Below are 20,473 nucleotides of genomic sequence, written 5' to 3'. Positions count from 1 at the left end.
TATGGACTCCAGAGAGAGAGATATCATTTTGCCCCTGTACAGATCAATAGTAAGACCTCATCTGAAATATGCAGTTCAGTTTTGGGCACCAGCTCTAAAAAGGATATCGTGGAACTGGAGAAAGTGCAGAGAAGGGCAACCAAACTGATAAGAGGCATGGAGGAGCTCAGCTATGAGGAAAGATTAGAGGAACTGAATTTATTCACTCCTTAGAAGAGGAGATTAAGAGGGGATATGATCAACATGTACAAATATATAAGGGGTCCATATAGTGACCTTGGTGTTGAGTTATTGACTTTACAGTCATCACTGAGGACAAGGGGGCACTCTTACGTCTAGAGGAAAAGAGATTTCATCTCCAAATATGGAAAGGTTTCTTCACAGTAAGACCTGTGAAAATGTGGAATAGACTCCCTCCAGAGGTGGTTCTGACCAGCTCAGTAGATTTAAGAAAGGCCTGGATTCTTTCCTAAATTTACATAATATAACTGGGTACTAACATTTATAGGTAAAGTTGATCCAGGGAAAATCCAATTGCCTCTCTGGGATCAGGAAGGAATTTTTTCCCCTGCTGTAGCAACTTGGATCCTGCTTTTCTGGGTTTTTTTTCCGCCTTCCTCTGGATCAACTGTGGATATAGGATTGGGCATATGGGATTGTATGATATTTTTTATTTTATGTAGTTATTTATTTATTTTTATGGTTGAACTGGATGGACTTGTGTCTTTTTTCAACCTGACTAACTATGTATATGTGGCCTTGTCCTTCTCCAACTTAATAATTTTTCTGCATCATCATTTGGGTGAGGTTACTGTATTGTGAACATGTGTCATATATGCTTCTCAACATTCATGTAACAACAGCTTGCAATGCAAGAGGAAAAAATATTAATCTTGATTCTTGCAAGCAAGTCAAGAAAACGGGTCTGGTAGAATATTATTGTACTTTTACTAAATAAATGCCATACAAACTACACTCACAGACACGGGAAAAAAAACATAACTATACAAAGGAATTTAAATATGCATACATACACATGCACAGTCTATCTTTCCTGACCTAGGCAGTAAACATATATATCATTCTATCAGTCTGTAAGACATTCCTATAAAAGTAAAATAAAACACTGAGCTTCCATTAGTGTTGGTTCACAATTCCCTTTGTGAACAGGACTCTGAGTATTGAGCAATCGTAAGGCAGAGTTGACAACCATCAGTAAATTTACTGACAGTTTGTAAAAATCTGTGATTTTTAAAGCTGTCAGCAGCAGGTCAGAGCACTGTGGCAGGCTAAGAGTAAAGAGATTATTTAATTATCAATGGGGGGGTGGGGGGGTGGGAGGGTGACATCATATTTTACTGCACCAGGTGACACCAACTCTAATGACACCACTGGTGGTTAAATATACCTGTACCCATAAAATATTTTTGGATATGAACGCTACTATCACTATTCAACCTAGAAAGGCTGGACACCATTATATTCAATTTTCGATCTACTCAGCGCTTCTTTGCCAGATGGCGAAAGTTTATGGAATTTACACTTACTCAGAAGGAACTAGAATCTGCTATACGACTCTTTTGCTACACTGATTGGTACCTGAAATGAGACCTCATCAACTCCCTGGGCAAACTTAAACTCCCTGAACCCAACAAGCCCTTTGACTTTTCCCTTTCCCAAGTCCTAGAGATGGTAGGGGGCTATTTGCCCTCCTTATTCATTTTTTCTTACTTTTTATTTATAGGTAGCCTTGTTCTTTTTTCTACAATGACTTCAGCAGCACATTTTACTCATACATGAGTTTTTTTCTGCCTTCATGCCTGAGAGTTTTATAACATATTGTTGTATCACATTTGTAACTTGTTCATTTTACTAACTACAGGTACATCTGGATCCTTACCTGTCGCCCCCCCCCTCCTACCTGCCCCTGTTTAAGACATGTATTTGCTTAATTTACAGAGTCTATAATTTTAGGCTCAACAGCTCTTTGCACACTGTTGATTTTTGTCTTGTGATTGTGAAAATTCAATAAACATTTAAAAAAAAAAAAAAAAAAAATTCTTGGATTGCTAAGCCACAAGTAAGAGTCTCAAAGATATGTATACACCTCTGTACAATTGTGCATGAATGTCATATTGAGAGCAGTGGCTATGTCAGTACAGCTGCTGTGTCCCCATTGCCATTGTGACAGACTCACCCGGAACGGAAGCTTTTGGAGGGTACTGAATGTCAGCCTCTTGCCTACAGATTATGGGCCCTGGCATTTGGGGTACCCTTGAGGTGTTGTTACTTTGGCTTTGGGTCCTTGTCCCCCAGGACACAGACTCTTGGGACCCTGTATTTGCCATATTAGCAATAGTGACTGATTCATACTGTTGGGACTCATACCGTGAGGAGATGCTAATATCATCAACTCCACTCACCTGTCTGATGTCTGCTATAATGTGTTTAATGTAAATGAGTCTAGTCTGGCTTACCACAGCTTCTAAGGGTATGCCCCACATTGTTGTTTGTTCTAATTAACCCTGTGTTGATGTTTATGGTAATGTGTATTGAATAGTCAGTGAGCTAGGAGACAAAGTCTTAAACCCAAAGGTCATGTCTCTAAATCAGCTAGTCTGGGTAAATGATTTAGTAAACTAGCTCATGTTAATTAGGTTACAGTTGTATTGTTAGAGTAATGAGCAGGAGGGGGAACCTCCTCTAACGGTATATAAAGACTTGTAATTTTGGTTCTAATAAAATAGTCCATGTTAGCAGCTAAGCAAGTCTCGCCTTGTTTTGTGCTTTGTGAGCGGTTGGAATATCTGATATCTATATCCAGACTGGGAGGAAGTGGTATACTGATGGAAGCACTCAAACGGAGTGTGGGACGTTCCATGACAGCCATGAATGGGACTGCCTGCACAGGGATGCACAAAACACCTTTTTTATATATTTTCTACTTTTTTTCTCTTTTTTGAGACAGAGAAAGGGACTAAAGACATAAAGAAGTCCCCATTCCAATTCTCTGCGGCCTTAGTTACACTGCAGATAAATTAATAGAAGTGTCTGTACAGAGGTTTATATTCATTCACAAACTGAAGGAGAGTAAACACAGTTTACTCTCCTTCAGTGATGAATGAACACATGAGCGATTCGTACCGATCGCTCAATGTGTTCATTCAGGAAGGGCATGGTTAACATGATATGTTTACCAGCCCCCTTCTTCCCGCTCTCCATCCTGAGCACTACACCAATCACCCACCCCAGCAGCAGCTACAGCTGGTGGGAGGGGGAGTAGGCGAACCCGGCCAGCAGCGCTGCAGGGTGGAAGTGGGGGTTAAGCCGGGGAACGGGTGCTGTGGTCAGGGGTATTCCAGGACAGGGGATGGAACACCATATAATATATGTGGAGAGTTTGATTACCCCTCAGGCTCTCCTGCAGCAGCTGCTGTTGGCAAAAGGAGGAAGGGCAAAGCCACCCAGCAGAGCTGCCGAGAGGGGGCACCAAGGGATAGGTAAGAAGGGGGTGCAGTGCAGGGGGGAGTGTGGATGCAGCAGGAATCTATTGTTGGAGTTAAATTGCCCTGTGGCTCTCCTGCAGCACCCGAAGCTGATGGACCAGCAGAGGAGGAGAAGCCAGCAGTTACAGAGGAGCAGTGTTGGTGAAAAGGAGGCACATAAGAGCGGATGTGGGGCATTTTAAAGGACAGTTGGAGGCAGCAGGTCCTCCATGTGTGTAATGTGTGAGGACACAGTCGACGTGACCCTCCTCAGGGCCAGTGTGCACACATTGTACCCACGGATGATACACCACTGTACTGAAGACATAAAGCAGTATTTTCTCACAATAACATACAAAGAATAGAAGCAGAATTATATATATTTTGTAGGAAACTTCAGAGGTGTTCTCTGGATTTTAGGTTTAGTTGACTTGGTGAAAAACAGGCTGGTTCACATCAGTTCCTGCATCCCATATACTGTATATTCTGAAATACAGGATGTTTTGACCTTCACACTGTTCTTCATGGTTATACTGGACTGGGCAGATCTCAGCCTGGGTGACCACACAGGAACAGGGGGGTGGCAGTGCAGTCTCGCCATGTTATGTCATACATAGAGCCTTTTAGACGGGACACCACAGTACAGCAGTTCAGGACTCATCTTGTGTTATCAGACATGGAGACAACAGGTAAGAAGCTCTTCTGTCTTATAATATTGTATAAATGATTGATGGGATTTGTGGTATTTGAAGTCATCTCACTGGTGTCACATGATTTGAGGAACTCAGACTCCATGCATCATTTTCCTGCTGCAGGATAAGGAAAAGATGATGAAATGCAGTTATTATGGACAACCCTGTCTGTCCTTTGGTCCCGACCTCATAAAATTAGGTCTTGAAAATGTTTTATGATGTCATAACTGTAAATGGGCATCTAACAAACATACAAGGACCAAACAGGACAACTCAGTCATGGGACTATAGCAATATCATATACTACACAACTGGAGGGATTACCACATGAACCTCCTGATATACAGTATAAAAGTCCAAATCACAAGATTCAGTACAAATCAAGAGTTAATCAAAGATTCAGCAAAAGAAATAAAAAGCTGCACTGATTTCTACTAACATTTCAATTATAAGGCCATATCTCTAAAATATCCTGCTGTATTCCAAATACAATCTCCACCCACTTCGAACAGCACCTCCCCTAATAATTTTCCCTCTGATACCCTCTGGCACCTTTTTCTTATGATCTTGCCAGCACTGCTGCCTAAACCAGCTACTGACAGACTCTGCACCAGTCTGGTACAAGTTCATTCTGCCTGCAAACAAAAGTCCTCCGTCATTTATTCTTCCCATATCACATACAGAAACACATACAGTATGTTGCATTCAGCCCAGTATACACCCTTTTATACAATTTGATCCCGCATCTGAGAAATATGTTAAATCAATTTCTTGTGGGGTGTGACTTCCAAATCTCTTTGAATATCCAGTAAGCTGTGGGGTCATCTACCATACAGCAACTCAATTCGAGAGAATGCATAGCTCCCAACTGTTCCTTCTCATTTGTCCCTCATTTTTGTCTGATCCATATAGATGTATATAAAATGCACTTTTTATCTAGCAAAAAGTGTTTTCCAGCGCTAAACCTTTCATCCGATTTCTAAATTGCTGCATTTCTAAATTACAAAAGCCAATATAAAGGAATAGTAGTGGTTAAAAAAAAAAAGCACTCGTGGGTTTAACCAATTACGTTTTTTTGTACAATTCTCCTTTAAGGGGGTGTGGCAAGGGGGTGTGTCCTATGCCTGCATACGTTTGCTGATAGGTGTCCCTCATTCCCATCTAAAAATGTTGGGAGGTATGAGAATGCTATGGTAGACTGCAAGACAACCAGGGAAGCAAACATAAGACAGAGATTATTATTATTATTCAGGATTTATTTAGCGCCAACAGTTTACGCAGCGCTTTACAATATAAAAGGGAGACAATACAGTTATAATACAATAAAATACAAGAGGATTAAGAGGGCCCTGCTCAGAAGAGCTTACAATCTAATAGGGTGGGGCAGGTGGTACAAAAGGTTGTAATTGTGGGGAATGAGCTGGTGGAAGAAGTAGGAGATTAGTTGGAGACGTGATAGGCTTTCCTGAAGAGATGAGTTTTCAGGGATCGCCTGAAGGTAGCAAGAGTAGGGGATAGCCATATAGATGGAGGTAGCGAGTTCCAGAGGATGGGAGAGGCTCTGAAGAAATCCTGGAGACGAGCATGGGATGAAGACAATCCCAGTGTAGCGCTACTCCCATAGGAGCCCCAGGATTACTGTCCATATCTTCCCAAACTTCTGCCCTGCAGCCAGGCACACAACAGGCTCATGTACTCTTTCTTCAAGGAGCAGTCTAGGGGATGTTGTTTTTGTGTTTTTTTTTATTTTTGGAGAACTTAGATAGGGTTGAGGGAAGTGGTGGGTACTCCAAAGATAAGATAAGAGGACTTGGTATTTCTTTCTGAGAAAGCTATAATGAAGTCTGGGCTGGAAAAAAACAATAGACTTCAGCTTAAAGCGGTTGTAAACCATTGAAGAATATGTAAACAAAAATGCATTGCATACTAGCAGATTATGAAATACTTACCTTAAAATGAAGCCCTTCCAGCAGCGCCAGCTCACCGCTGTAAGGCTTGATTCACACTAATGCGTTTTTTGATGTATTTTGCATTTTGCAGAAATGCAGGGAAATTTTTTTAACATGGGTTCCTATGCAACATGTTCACATCAATGCATTTTTGTGCCTCTGCGTTTTTGGAAAGGGTCGGGGACTTTTTTTCCCGCAAAATGCAGCATTTTGCATGTAATAGAATTCAATGGACCTGCATCCAAAACGCAAGTACCGTTTTTTTACCTCAATTTTGCCGTGATTTTGCCACTGTCACGGAACGTCCCACACTCCACTTGAGTGTTTCCGTCAGTATACCACTTCCTCTCAGTCTGAATCTAGATATCAGATATTCCAACCGCTCCCAAGCATAAAACAAGGCGACACTTGTTTCACTGCTAACATGGACTAACTTTTTTTAGAATCAATATTACAAGACTTTATATGCCGTTGGAACCTCCTCTAACAATACAACTGTAACCTAATTAACATGAGTTAGTTTACTAAATCATTTACCCAGACTAGGTGACTATTCAATACACATTACCATAAACATCAACACAGGGTTAATTAGAACAAACAACAATGTGTGGAATACCCTTAGAACCTGTGGTAAGCCAGACTAGACTGTTCGTCTCCTAGCCAGTCCTGGAGGCTAATGTGATCAGCTCACTCAATTGAGTTCAGAATCAATCAAACCAAGAATAGTCTCTACATACATCCTGGGAGATATTGTGGACAAATATTACTGTCCCATTTTAAGCAGTCCAAGATATATTTTCTCATTCACCCTGTGCCAGGATAGCACAGGGTGACTTAGACATAGGAGGTGTATGGGGAGCTGGAACAAGGGCATCCCCTACTTTTCAAGGGATTCTGAGTTCTTCGGGCCCTCCCGTTACAGCCACCATTTGCGTTTTTTTAATTTCTTTTTTTTAAACTGTATACAGCTGGTTGCTAAGATGGGGGCTGGGAAGCTGTCCGCCGCGTCCTTAACAACCGATGAGTCATCAGCTGTCAGCTGGCTTCCCACTCAATGTAAAAAATGCTGGCTAAAAAAAAAAATTGTGAAAAAAAACAGCGTGGGGTCCCCCCCGGTCCATATCAGGCCCTTGGGTCTAGTATGGATTCTGAGGTTGGGTCTAGTATGGATTCAATGGGGACCCCCCCATGCCAAAATTACAAAAAATTGCATGGGGGTCCCCCAAAATCCATACCAGACCCTTATCCGAGCATGCAGCATGGCAGGTCAGGAAAAAGGAGGGGACGAGCAAGCGCCCCCCCCTCCGAACCATACCAGGCAGCATGCCCTCAACATGGGTGATGGGTGCTTTGGGACAGGGGGGCTCTGCGCCCCCCCACCCCAAAGCACCTTGCCCACATGTTGATGGGGACAAGGGCCTCTTCCCGACAACCCTTGTCGGGGTTTGCGGACAGGGGGCTTATTGGAATCTGGAAGCCCCCTTTAACAAGGGGGCCCCCAGATCCCGCCCCCCATGTGAATGAACATGGGGTACATTGTACCCCTACCCATTCACTAATAAAAAAGTAGTGTAGTGTTAAAAAATACAGTAGACAGTTTTTGACAAGTCTTATTAAAAATCTTCTTCTTCTCTGCTTCTTCCTCCGGTCTTCCTCCATCTTCTCCCGCATCTTCATCCTCCGGTCTTCTCCTTCTCTCCCTGCTTCTTCTTCTTCTCTTCTTCTGTTTTCTTTGTCCGGTGTTCTTCTTCCTCTGCTGCCGCTCCCGCCGATGACCCTCCTCCGATGCTGAATCCCAGTGATCTGTCGGCGCCGATGTCCTGCACTTCTTAAATAACGATGGGGCGTGGCAATTGGATTACAACATCTGGAGGCCATGCCCCCTTGTGACGTCACTGCCCGGGGCATGATGGGTCAGTGACGTCACAAGGGGGCGTGGCCTCCGGATGGCGTAATCCGATTGCCACGCCCCCATTGTTATTTAAGAAATTGAGGACATCGGCGCCAACAGATCACCGGGACGCAGCATCGGAGGAGGGTCGCCAGCGAGAGCGGCGGCAGAGGAAGAAGAAGAGTGGAAGAAGAAGACAGAAGAAGAGTGGAAGAAGAAGCAGGGGGAGAAGGAGAAGACCGGAGGATGAAGATGCGGGAGAAGATGGAGGAAGAATGGAGGAAGAAGAGGAGAAGAAGAAGATTTTTAATAAAAGACTTGTCAAAAACTGTCTGCAGTTTCTGCAAAATGCATCAAAAAACGCATTAGTGTGAATCAAGCCTAAGAGCTGACATCTTCCCCCAGTATTTCTTCTGGGTTCATGGGCTCTGGCGCAGCGGTGAGTAGCCAGAGCCGCTTTGACGTTACTCTCACGCATGCGCACAGGAGCCGCTGTTTCCGGCACGTGCTTCAGAGCGCATGCGCTAATGATGTCATTGGCTGCATGCACATTGAATATCTTCTGTAGCACTAACTCACGGTGGAGCTGCTGATTTAAAGCGGGCTGTTACCATCATCTTGTTACCTGTAATTTCACCAATACCGGGTCTAGGGGTCCCCGTTGAGCTTACTATGAGGCAATGTAGGCACCAGTCACTTAAGTACTTTTTCAATGCTTTAATGTGGATAACTGGAAGAAGTGGCAGGAAAGAGTTAGAAGGAGAGTTGCAGGGATGTTCAAATACCTTTTCTTGGGGTAGCGTCAAGGAATTTAGATCATTAAGATGGATGTATCCTCAACTTAGAATGAAATCTTTGCCCGCCCGGATAGGTTTCTCTCACTAACCTAGCAGCCGGAACGCAGCATGAACAAAAAGTCTCTGCCACAGACTTGGGTGGAACAAACTCATACGATCCTCTGCCACAGGATGTAGTAGTTTTCGACGAATATCAAACACAGTACCAGAACCTTTAAGCCGACCCGGCAGTACTTGTGCGGTAGTGTAGTTTAGGATGTGTCCTCCAATCGAGTCACCAGGCCCTTCTTAAGACCAGCCTTGGATGATCTCTTCCAAGATGGGTCCTCCTCTGGATCTTCCCGATTGTCCAGCTTCTTCCTGCAGGACAGACAGCACAGGACCATCCCAGCCATAGCAAGCCCCAGACAGGCTTCTGGATCTACCCGCCCAGCTGCAGCAACGCAACTCTCCAAGCCGGAGGGCCGTGAGATAGCACTCACTGACACATACTTCTAGGCCAGGAGGGCCATGAGGCAAAAAGCTCTCCGAAACATGGCGTCTGTTCCCATAAATGCCCTCTCCCAGAATGCAACTCGGAGGACCACCTCCGCTGAGTTATCTCCGGGACAGAAGAGCACCCATACACTTCAGCTTGTTGCTTTCCAACACTGACCCACAATGACAACGACACCCACAGGCACAATGCGGAACTGCACGCAACACAGTCAAGCTGGAACAGAGGCTAAACTAACATGAGATTAAATCTAAAAAATGTACAGCACAGATGACCCACTAAATTTACCTATAAGCGGTAGATTGAATATCTACCAGCGCTAAACTTCTAAACTGTGCAAGTTTAACAGATATTCACAGTACCTACAGGTAAGCCTTATTATAGGCTTACCTGTAGGTACAAGTGATGTAACAGAGTTTACAGCGACTTTAAGTAGTAGTAGTTAGAGCCACAAGAGCAAAGTCCCTTTAAGTAGGAGATTATATGGACAGAGCTCTTCAGGACACCAGCCAGTATCCCCTTTAACAGACCCACAGCTGACTATAAAGCACAGAGGAGCAAAAGGTCTCCAAGATCTCTCTGTGACTGTACTCACAAGGTCCAAGGACAGATGGTAGCCTCCTTCCAATCTTCAAAGTAACACCCTCCAGTGATGCCAGACAGACCTTTTAGCAGACAGCTCCCCTCAATCAGCTTCTTCTTAGCATTCGTCCCCTCAGGCAACACTCCTGAGGCCTCACCAACAACAGCTTCTACCTGGGAGAAAAATGTGCCCCCCCAGACTGGACTCATCCACTCTGGGAAAAGACCCAGAGCTTTGTGTGCTCCCAGAATAAATACAGTCTCCCAGCATGCATCAAAACCTGTCTTTCTGGAATAAGCTGGGGCTGCGTCCATATTTATACTGCTATCTGCATAACTCCACACCTATCATCCAGAAACTTCTCAAGTTACCTGGATACAGTGGGAGGTATCCAGCATACTGGCAGCAGCAGAGCACACAGAGAAGACCTAACTAAACAATCACAGCTCACTGAGTACAGTGAGCCAAACTATACTTTTACCTTATCCAGAATTACAGCCACACTGACTTCAGTGTGGAAATGACATTTTACTATCAAAAACACACACTAATGCCGCGTACACACGGTGGGAATTTCCGAAAACAAATGTTCGACGTGAGCTGGTTGTCAGAAAATCCGACCGTGTCTATGCTCCATCGGACATTTTCTGTCGGAATTTCCGACAACAAATGTTTGAGAGCTGGTTCTCAAATTTTCCAACAACAAAACTTTTTGTCGGAAATTCCAAGCGTGTGTTCACAATTCTGACACACAAAATTCCACGCATGCTCGGAATCAAGCAGAAGAGCCGCACTGGCTATTGAACTTAATTTTTCTCGGCTCATCATACGTGTTGTACGTCACCGCGTTATTGACGTTCAGAATTTTCGACAACGTTTGTGTGGCCGTGTGTATGCAAGACAAGTTTGAGCCAACATCCGTCGGAAATAAATCTCAGGTTTTGTTGTCGGAATGTCCGATCGTGTGTATGTGGCATTACACTTACCTAACTCATAGCACCTACCTAGGAGGGTCCTGCACATCTTTGTCAATATTAGCATGCAACATACCTTTTAGCTCTTTGCTAAACCCCTCCACCAACCTTGTGAGTTATTCATAGAGGTTCTTACCTGTTTGGTCTTCAGCACTTTACATAAAACCTTCATCACTTTGACATAGAGGAAGTCCCTTGATTCATAAGGATCTCTTTTGCTTTTCCAATGTGGATTAACATATGGAATAGTTCGTTGGTGAGATTTTTTGCTGAGGTTTTTCTAAAAGGAATCACTTCTGGATAGTGGGTTGCGTTATCTAAAGAATATACTGGGCGTTCCTTGTGGACTTCACCCCACCAATGGTCTGACCAAATTCATTGCAATCCATTGCTTATCCAGGCCCCAACCTTCTAAAAGGGCAGGACACCACAAGTTGTTCAAATGTCTCTCCATTTATTTAAAGTGGTACAAAATGTTGCTGATTACCACTATTGTGGAAATATGGCCACCACCCCTGGGACTTGGGGTACCCCATTAATCTCCAAAACACGTTTCTGTTATTAGCCCTGCTATTAGCTCCACCAACCAATCCATCCTCTTTCTTTTTTTAAAGTTCCCACTTCTAAGGACTCGTGAGCTCCAATAGATTACATTTTTGCTTTGGGGTTTAGATAGACTTTATAGGAGACATAGGACTTGTTGCTATGAACATGTCATTGGCTTGTGGCCAGGAAGCTCCACAGCTCCACTCTGTAAAGGAAGAAGTTACATCACAGTGACATCACTTCCTCCATAAAGTAAGATAGGATTGGCTCCTGACTCTTCATGCGATAGGAAGCCCACCACTGCACTTTATTTCTGCACTCTACTGAAATATAAAATCTCAAAAGTTAAAGTAGGAGGGGGTTTTATCCTACTATGAATAATGAATAATGTATTGATAATCTCTACAGATAAAAGCGAGAAGAAACTCTGGCGGCCTTCCTGGAAAGGTGTCATTATAACCTTCCTTGTTGGATCCAATATTATCCTCATCCGCATTATTGAAGCGCTGGGTAAGTTATAAAGTATGCTGGACACAATCCATAAGGCTTCTATCAAACAGAGCAGAGTCTACTCCGATCATCAGGGGATCCATGAGCAGATCGAATTTCAGTTTTTTGACATCTGTCCCATTCAGTTTGCGCTCGGTGGTCATGGGCAGACCTGTGAAAGCTTTATGTCCATTTACATCAGACTACCTCCGATCCAACACATTTAGATATGGAAAAATGGAAAAGGACAGACCCGGATGTGGGCAGGTTTAAATGGACACAAGTCTATTTATATCCACCTGTCCATAGTGCTGCATGGAGTCTCAGATCAGGTTCGCCTGAAAAACTGACAAGCGGAGTTGATTGAACCTGATCTGAATGCCTGTGTGAAACGGCCCTAAATAAGGACAGTCTTTGGGCCTGTTTTATTAAACTGCATAATGAAAGGTAGAATCTGATTGGTTGTTGGAGGGACACAAAATCAATGGAAATAATTCTTTTTGCTCCGGACTGTGCTAAGTGATGACCTTCTAACAAGTAAAAGTTTAATTCTACCTATAATGTCACTTGTCTTTTTGTCTTCCAGTTTATAAAGGTCAGTCTTTGCAAAATGAGATTAGTCAGTGGAAGCTGTCATCTGCAGGTAAGTTTATTTTTATTAGATACATGTTGGCAGGTGGTAGTGCCTTTTTAGAGATACCACTTCCCTGGTAATGTGCAGGTGGAAGAAAGAAGAAGAGTCTGTAAATAGGGAGGAAGTTGGACCTGAATTGTCCTTGTTGTCACTGGGCATCCCGTTACCCCTTACCTCAGTGTTTGTCAAGTACCCCGAACAGGTCATGTTTTCAGTATTTCCCTAAGATGAAATGGCTGTGGTAATTACTACGACAGTGAAACAGATTAAATCACCTGTGGAAAATAATGGAAACCCTGAAAACATGACCTGTTGGGGGTATTTGAGGACCAGTTTTGAGAAACACTGCCTTACCCTATCCAAGTTATTATCCCCTAATAAAACAACAGAAGAAACAAGCCAAATGCTGATTTCTGTGTCCGGATGAAAGAAGGAAATGCAGTGTGACTGCTGTGCAGCAGTGGGAAACGCTGACTTCAGCAACTTCTACGGGGGGGGGTAGTGCTACACTTGTAATAGAGACTGAAAGGATCTAAAAGATAAAGAAGAGGGTGCTTCTCAGAATAATTAAACATGCATATATTCAATTGTAGGATTATAGTCACTTTAGTGTAGGGCAGTATATAGGCTCGCATCATGACCGGCTAGGCAGTGTGCCATGTGGGGGAGGTGACAGCGCTCAAGCAGCTTGTCTGAGTCTCGCAATTCCACACAGGCTCAATGACAGATGATGGCCTGGCTTGAGCTCAAGTACAGATAGACATAAATGATGTATCGATCAAAGGGTCAAGAACTGCTAAAGATAAAAAAAATCAACCTTTATTCTACACATTTTAGAGCAGTATTTTCAAATCCACATGTATATGTTTTACACAACAAACATGAATACAACAAATATAAAATAATTTGTTTCTATTTTTTTGCTTTCATTTTCTTATAGATCATAATACAATAGACACACTGATGAAAATAAAAAAGATGCTTTGTGTGAACATCAGTGCAGATTCTGCAGGTCTGTACTTTTATCTACTGTCTATATGATTGAAGTGAATACCGTATTTTCCGGTGTATAAGGCGCCCGGGCGTATAAGACGACCCCCTAATTTTACAGTTTTTTTAACAGTTTTTGCCTATACTTACTGTATAAGATGACCCCCCGTCCGAGGCTTCCGATGCTTCATATTTCTTCACTTCTTGCTGGAGCTGGTGCCATATCCTTCTTCCTGCACGGCGAGCGATGTATTCTACTAATGAATACAAAGCCTGCTTGGATTGGCAGAGGCTGTAACATCATCAGCCCACTCTGACTCTCAAAGCCAGTCCGAGCAGGCTACTCAATGTAGCCTGCTCGGATTGGCAGAGGTTGTTACTCCAATCCGAGCAGGCTCTGTATTCATTTGAAAACATCGCTCACCGGGATTGGCTCAGCGGTATATACTGTATGTAGCCGAAGCTACATACAGTATTACCGAACACCCAGCAGGCATCCGAGGGGCTGACCCGGCGTATAAGATGACCCCTGTTTTTTGGCCATTTTTTTAAAGTGTAAAAGGTCGTCTTATACGCCGGAAAATACGGTAAGTGGAATGGTACAGGAGTGCACCTCATGTCATACATATATCCACAGAGCAAATGAAGCACAATCACAGGAACCATAAAGGCAAAAGAAATTCATACAGATAATGAAAATTAATGCTTCTTTAACTCAAAAGAAATTCATAGGATTAAGGGTTGTAAAGCTTGACTTGTCTATGTTAAATTGTCTTTTCTGAAGGCTTAACCACTTCAGCCCCGGAAGAATTTACCCCCATCCTGACCAGAGCACTTTTTGCGATTCGGCACTGAGTCGCTTTAACTGACAATTACACGGTCGTACGACGTTGCACCCAAACAAAATTGATGTCCCTTTTTTTCCCACAAATAGAGATTTCTTTTGGTGGTATTTGATCACCTCTGTGGTTTTTATTTTTTGCGCTATAAACAAAAAAATAGCGACAATTTTGAAAAGAACGCATTATTTTTTAATTTTTGCTATAATAAATATCCCCAAAAATTTATTAAAAAACATTTTTTTTCCTCAGTTTAGGCCGATATGTATTCTTCTACATATTTGTGGTAAAAAAAAATTGCAATAAGCGTTTATTGATTGGTTTGCGCAAAAGTTATAGCGTTTTCAAAATAGGGGATAGTTTTAAGACATTTTTATTAATATTTTTTTGTTACCTGTAATGGCGACGATCCACGATTTTTATTGTGACTGCGACATTATGGACATTTTTGACACATATTTGGGACCATTGTCATTTATATAGCAATCAGTGCTATAAAAATGCACTGATTCCTGTGTAAATGACACTGGCAATGAAGGGGTTGACCACTAGGGGGCGGGGAGGGGTTAAGTCAGTACTAGGGATGTGTTCTAACTGTAGGGGGGATGGGCTAGCTGCGACACGTCACTGATCTCTACTCCCGATGACAGGGAGCAGAGATCAGTGACACTGTCACTAGGCAGAACGGGGAGATGCTTGTTTACATCAGCATCTCCCCATTTGTCCTCTCCGTGAGGCGATCGCGGGTATCCCTGCGGCGATCAAGTCCGCGGGACCCGCAACCCGACTTACGGAGCTCCCGGCCGGCCCGCACGCAATGGCATGACAGGGAATTCAATGGGACTTACAGGTACGCCTATTTGCCCAGCCGTGCCATTCTGCCAACATACATCTGCATGCGTCGGTCGGGAAGTGGTTAACAAGCCACCTATCCACTTAAAGGGTGACTCCACTTTTGTGGGGAAAAAAAAATAGCAAATAAAGAAAAATTAATATAGTACAAATAATTGCGACACTAATCATATTGTAATTGAATGTTATTAAAAATGACCTTTCCTTTTCAATCTGCAGTCAATGTAATTTTCTGAGAATACAATGCAATAAAAAACAACCTGGAGTTGTTCTGAACACAGAATGTGTACTGACCACCCCCCCCCCCCCCCCCCCCCCAGAAATATAATTTCCTGCTTGTATGATTGGCTCACCAATTTTCCCAGAAGTCTGCATTAGGATACAAGTCAGATTTCAGGCATTCCCTGTAACAAACATGTATTGATACTTTCAATAGAAACACATCTAAGCAGATTTCCTCATTAGTGCCCTTCAGCTCCACACTTGACAGTTAAAGTGGATGTAAACCTGAATTTTTTTTTTTTTTTTTTTTATATCATACTGTAGAGTATAAGATTTCCTATCATTTGAACCCAGTAAAACTTGACAAACTGAGAAAAACTTTGTAAAATATACTCCCCCTTGCTGTGAGTGACAGGTGATTTACATATCTCGTGCACTAGCCTAAGAGACATGCAGTATATCCTTATAGATAACCCCTATAGCAGTAGTTTAGAAAGGATGACATTGGGTTTACATCCACTTTAATTATGAAACACTCCCATTAGACTCACTCAGCACAGAGGCACAAACACACAGGGATTTCTTCAGAATAGCAAAAGGTCAAAATCTGCAACAAAGTTTGTTATAATCCTTGCAATGTACATAGATCACCCAGAGGGGAATGTTTTTTTCTCAACAAAAGTGGAGTTACGCTTTAAGAAACAGATAAAATTGCACAGTGCCCAAGTAAAATATAGCTATAAATGGAAAAAATAGACTGTAAACCCAATAATTAGGCCTGTGTTATACCTGTGTGGTTTCCATGTAAAGGTATGGGCAAAACTGCCTAGGTTCAATTCACATAATTTTATCCAATGAAAGATTTTTATTGATTTTGAGAGTTGAACAAAAAGGTTAGAATAATAATACACAAATGATAATAAGGGAAAAAAAAAATATATATATATATAGGATAAAATAATAATAATAACTAGAAAAGGTACAATTTCTGGGGAAATTGTGAAAGTGTTCTTGCCTCTACAACTGGAGTGGGCGGAGTAACTGGGTGGGGTGGAGTGGCTTGAGTAACTGTGAAAAGTGTTAAAAAGCTTAATATTTTAAAAAGTATAAATAGTAGTAAAAAAGTTCCATCATTCGCTGAAAGAGCTGAACATTTTTTTCAAAAGTAATTTTTTTTTTCAAAAATGAATTTTTTTTCTTCAAAAATGATTTTTTTTTTCAAAAGTAATTTTTTTTTTCAAAGGTAATTTTTTTTCTCAAAAATGAATTTTTTTATTTCAAAAATAATTTTTTTTTCGAAATTATTATTTTTTTTAAAGTAATTTTTTTTTCAAAAATATTTTTTTTTTTTCAAATATATTTTTTTTTCAAAAATAATTTTTTTTTTAAAAGAAATTTTATTTTCAAAAAATATTTTTTTTTTTCAAAAATAATTTTTTTTTTCTCAAAAATATTTTTTTTTTCAAAAATATATTTTTTTTTTTCAAAAATGATTTTTTTTTTTTCAAAAATTATTTTTTTACTTTTTTCAAAATTTTTTTTTTTTTTTCAAAAATATTTTTTTTTTTACATGGGGCGGTCATAATGTTTTGGCTGATCATGGGGTGGTCATAATGTTTTGGCTGATCATGGGGTTGTCAGCTTTTGTCACTTCCCACTCTAGTTTTGAACATTTCGCCATTCATTCCTATGGGACCAATTTCGCCGCAAAAACGTCATTTCGTGGACCATTCGGCAAAACATTCCACAAAGTAATAACACACCATTCGGGAACAATCCGCTCGTTTCGGTATATTATTTGTCTCTGTAGTGTGAAAACTGTGGGAGGAGTCTACAAGCATTATCAAGTCTAGCAGATGAAGTCACATGCATTTGGGGTGTCTCAGCATCTTGTGTTTAAAACCACTGTTTCCTAGCAACGCTCATGCCCTGTTTATGCTTCCCAAATACTACGTCATCAAAACTGCCCCATCATAATTGCCCCATCAAAACTGCCCCATCAGAATTGCCCTATCAAAACTGCCCCATCATATTCCTCTATTATAAATCAGTACATGGTGTGTCTGTCCCCTCCCCCGGGCTCTGTAATCAGAGCTGAGATGCTCCAGCCACCTCCCCCCCTGTGTATAACAGAAGCTTTGGTAACCATGGCAACAAAACAAACACTAACAGTACACTCTGATTAATGGCTAAAATTTCCTGAAATGACCTCTAAACAAATGGCCGTATTTTAAAAACTATAAATCCTACAGTGAAGATCTTTATATTGTGAGAATCACAAGACCCAGACCTAGATTTTGATGTATAGTATGTCTCTGAAATATTAAAAATGAAGGCACAGTCGCAGTTTAGAAATTGCCCTTCAAATTTGGAGGGGGCTAGAGTGTAGTTTCAATGAATGTCAATGGACGGCGTGAGTTGCAAACAAATGGTCATATTGTGAAAACTGTCAGGACTATGGCTTAGCCGTGGACATGTTTAGTGGCAGCAGGGATAGCTGAACGTTTTGATATAAGATTTGTGTAGGTGGGCTTGAAAATGAGGGAGTGGCGGCAGTTTAGAAATCATGTTCTGATTTTTCAGCTTTTGTCATCTCCCACTCTAGTTTCCCCATTCATTCCTATGGGACCAATTTCGCCGCAAAAACGACGATATTTCGTGAACCATTTGGTGAAACGTTCCACAAAGTAATAGCACACCATTCGGGAACAATCCGCACGTTTCGGTATATTACTTGTCTATGTAGTGTAAAAACTGTGGGAGGAGTTAGGGTGGTAAATTTGGCTATAATAATAAGAATAATATATATGTGAGATAACAGTAAGTGGTCTTGCTATGCAAGAACACTTAATAAGCATAAAATAATAATAATAATAAGCATAAAGAAGTATAAAGAAGCATAAGAGAAGCACTTATCCAGAGCAGTCATATATTGTATCTTCAGGTTATGTATACAGTTGTTTAGGTATAATGATATTTGTCAGTCCATGTTTTCCATAATTTGTCAAATGTTTCACATCTTAGCGAATTAATTGCTATAAGTCGTTCAAAAGTATAGTTTTGTTGGACCTTCCTAGTCACATCCGTTACATTAAGTGTTGGAGCGTTTTTCCAGTTACTGAGTATTAGGGACCTAGCAACCAATAATATGTGTGTTACTACATGTCTTACAGAGTAAGGGAATCTTTCTAGTCCAATTAGTAGTATAGCTAGTTTGGGGTCTGGGGGTGTTATAACGCCTGTAATTTCCCCTAAAAGTTTAAAGATATTGTTCCAGAAGCTGGTGACACTAGGGCATTCCCAGAACATATGGAGAAGATGTCCTTTATGTCCACATTCTCTCCAGCATAAGGGTGAGGTGTTGTGAAACATTTTTGAGAGTCTAGAAGGGGTGTATTGCCAGCGGTGGATTATCTTGAGGGATGTTTCCCAGTGTGTGGTGCAGTGTGATACAGTTTGTATGGTCTTAAACGCAAGTTGCCATTGTTTGTCGGATATTGAAGTTTTCATGTCCATATCCCACCTAAAGTGTGTTTTGGATTTTTGGAATTTTGTTTTCCCCTGAAGCAAATTATAGTAAAGGGATATTCCTTTGTTATGGAGTGATCCTCGGGTTAGGTGATGCCATGCAGGGGTTGGCAGGTGAATATTGTTCCACGAATGTTTGTGTGTTAGGTGAGCTACACGTAAGCAGGTAAAGAGCATATTATGTGGCATGTTGTGGTCCTTCATTAAGCAGGCTGCAGATTTTGGTATTTTGTTGTGGTATAAGTCTTGTACATTATTAATCTGTTGAGAAGGGAAGCTTTTCAGGGATATCATTGGTATATTAGCTTCAACCACACTTAATGGGAGTTTATAGTCTATTTCTCTATGATCAGTGCTATGCTGAGATAAAAGGAATCTCCAGGCTTTGATTGATATGCTGATAGTGGGGGGCATATTCTTGAGGTTCCAGGGTATCCAACTATCACCTATTAGGATCGACGGTAGGTCTGATATAGGGGCTAATGTTTTTTCAATCTCTACCCACAGTGGTACTTCATTGGGAGAAAACCAGTATTTGAGTTGGTCTAACCTAGTTGCCCACATGTAATCATGAACATCTATTAGTCCCGCCCCTCCTACTCGTTTGTGAGGAATTAGAGTGGTTTGTGAGCATCTCGCTTTCTTTGTGCCCCACAGGAGTTTCCATTGGAGACTAGAAAGGTATTTGAGATAGTGTTCTGGGATGGTGATCGGGAGTACCCTAAAGGTGTACAGGATTTGGGGGAGAATTAACATTTTAAATGCTGCTAGCCTACCCAACCAAGATATCTCGTGTTTTGCTATGTTGTTGATTTGAGTCGTTAATTTGGTTAAAAGGGGTTTCAAATTAGCATCAATTAGGGATCTGGTATGGTTAGTGAGTGTGATGCCTAGATATGGTGTTCCTTTGGAGCTCCAAGTGTACGGAAGTGATTGTTGTAACGTGTTACGGTCTTTGGGGGTCACACCAAGGTCCAGAATGAGAGATTTGGAGCAGTTCACCCTGTAGTATGATACATTCCCAAATGAAGTTAGTATCTCATGTGCTGTGGGGAGTGATGTACATGGATTTGTCAAGAATAATATCACGTCATCAGCGAATAAGTTGATAAGGTGTGTGCTAGCTCCAAATTGAAAACCAGTTACACCTGCACGTGATCTAATGGCCTCCGCCAAGGGTTCGATCATGAGGTTAAAAATCGTCGGGGACAGGGGACATCCCTGGCGAGTTCCGTTTGTTATTTGGAAAGGAGTGGAAAGCATACTGGACGTGTACACCCGGGCCGAGGGACAGGAATACAAGGCCAGAATCGCATTCTGTATATGACAGCTAAAACCATATTTAGATAAAGTCATTGACATATATTTCCAGTTCACTCTATCAAACGCCTTCTCTGCGTCTATAGAGAGCAGCAGAGAAGGCGTTTTTGTCATTTCGGCATGATGGATGATGTTAATTATTCTCCTCGTAGCATCTGAGGTTTGTCTCCCCCTCACGAAACC

At 41.7% G+C, this 20,473-nt stretch overlaps 1 protein-coding gene across 2 annotated transcripts in view; it reads left to right on the top strand.

The window, feature by feature from the left end:
- LOC141105628 (killer cell lectin-like receptor subfamily B member 1B allele B) overlaps positions 1 to 20,473 on the top strand; it is a 79,863-nt gene that overhangs the window by 38,309 nt on the left and 21,081 nt on the right. The window contains exons 3-5 of one of the 2 annotated variants that reach the window (XM_073595587.1): positions 11,825 to 11,926; positions 12,492 to 12,548; positions 13,480 to 13,551. In XM_073595587.1, coding sequence (XP_073451688.1) covers positions 11,825 to 11,926; positions 12,492 to 12,548; positions 13,480 to 13,551 — 231 coding nt within the window. The remainder of the gene's footprint in view (positions 1 to 11,824; positions 11,927 to 12,491; positions 12,549 to 13,479; positions 13,552 to 20,473) is intronic. The other variant, XM_073595588.1, reaches the window with a different exon arrangement.

This window comes from Aquarana catesbeiana, linkage group LG08 (genome assembly GCF_042186555.1).
Source record: "Aquarana catesbeiana isolate 2022-GZ linkage group LG08, ASM4218655v1, whole genome shotgun sequence".
Taxonomy (NCBI): domain Eukaryota; kingdom Metazoa; phylum Chordata; class Amphibia; order Anura; family Ranidae; genus Aquarana; species Aquarana catesbeiana.
The sequence above is the reverse complement of the archived record's forward strand: the minus strand, read 5'-3'. Positions and strand labels throughout refer to the sequence as shown.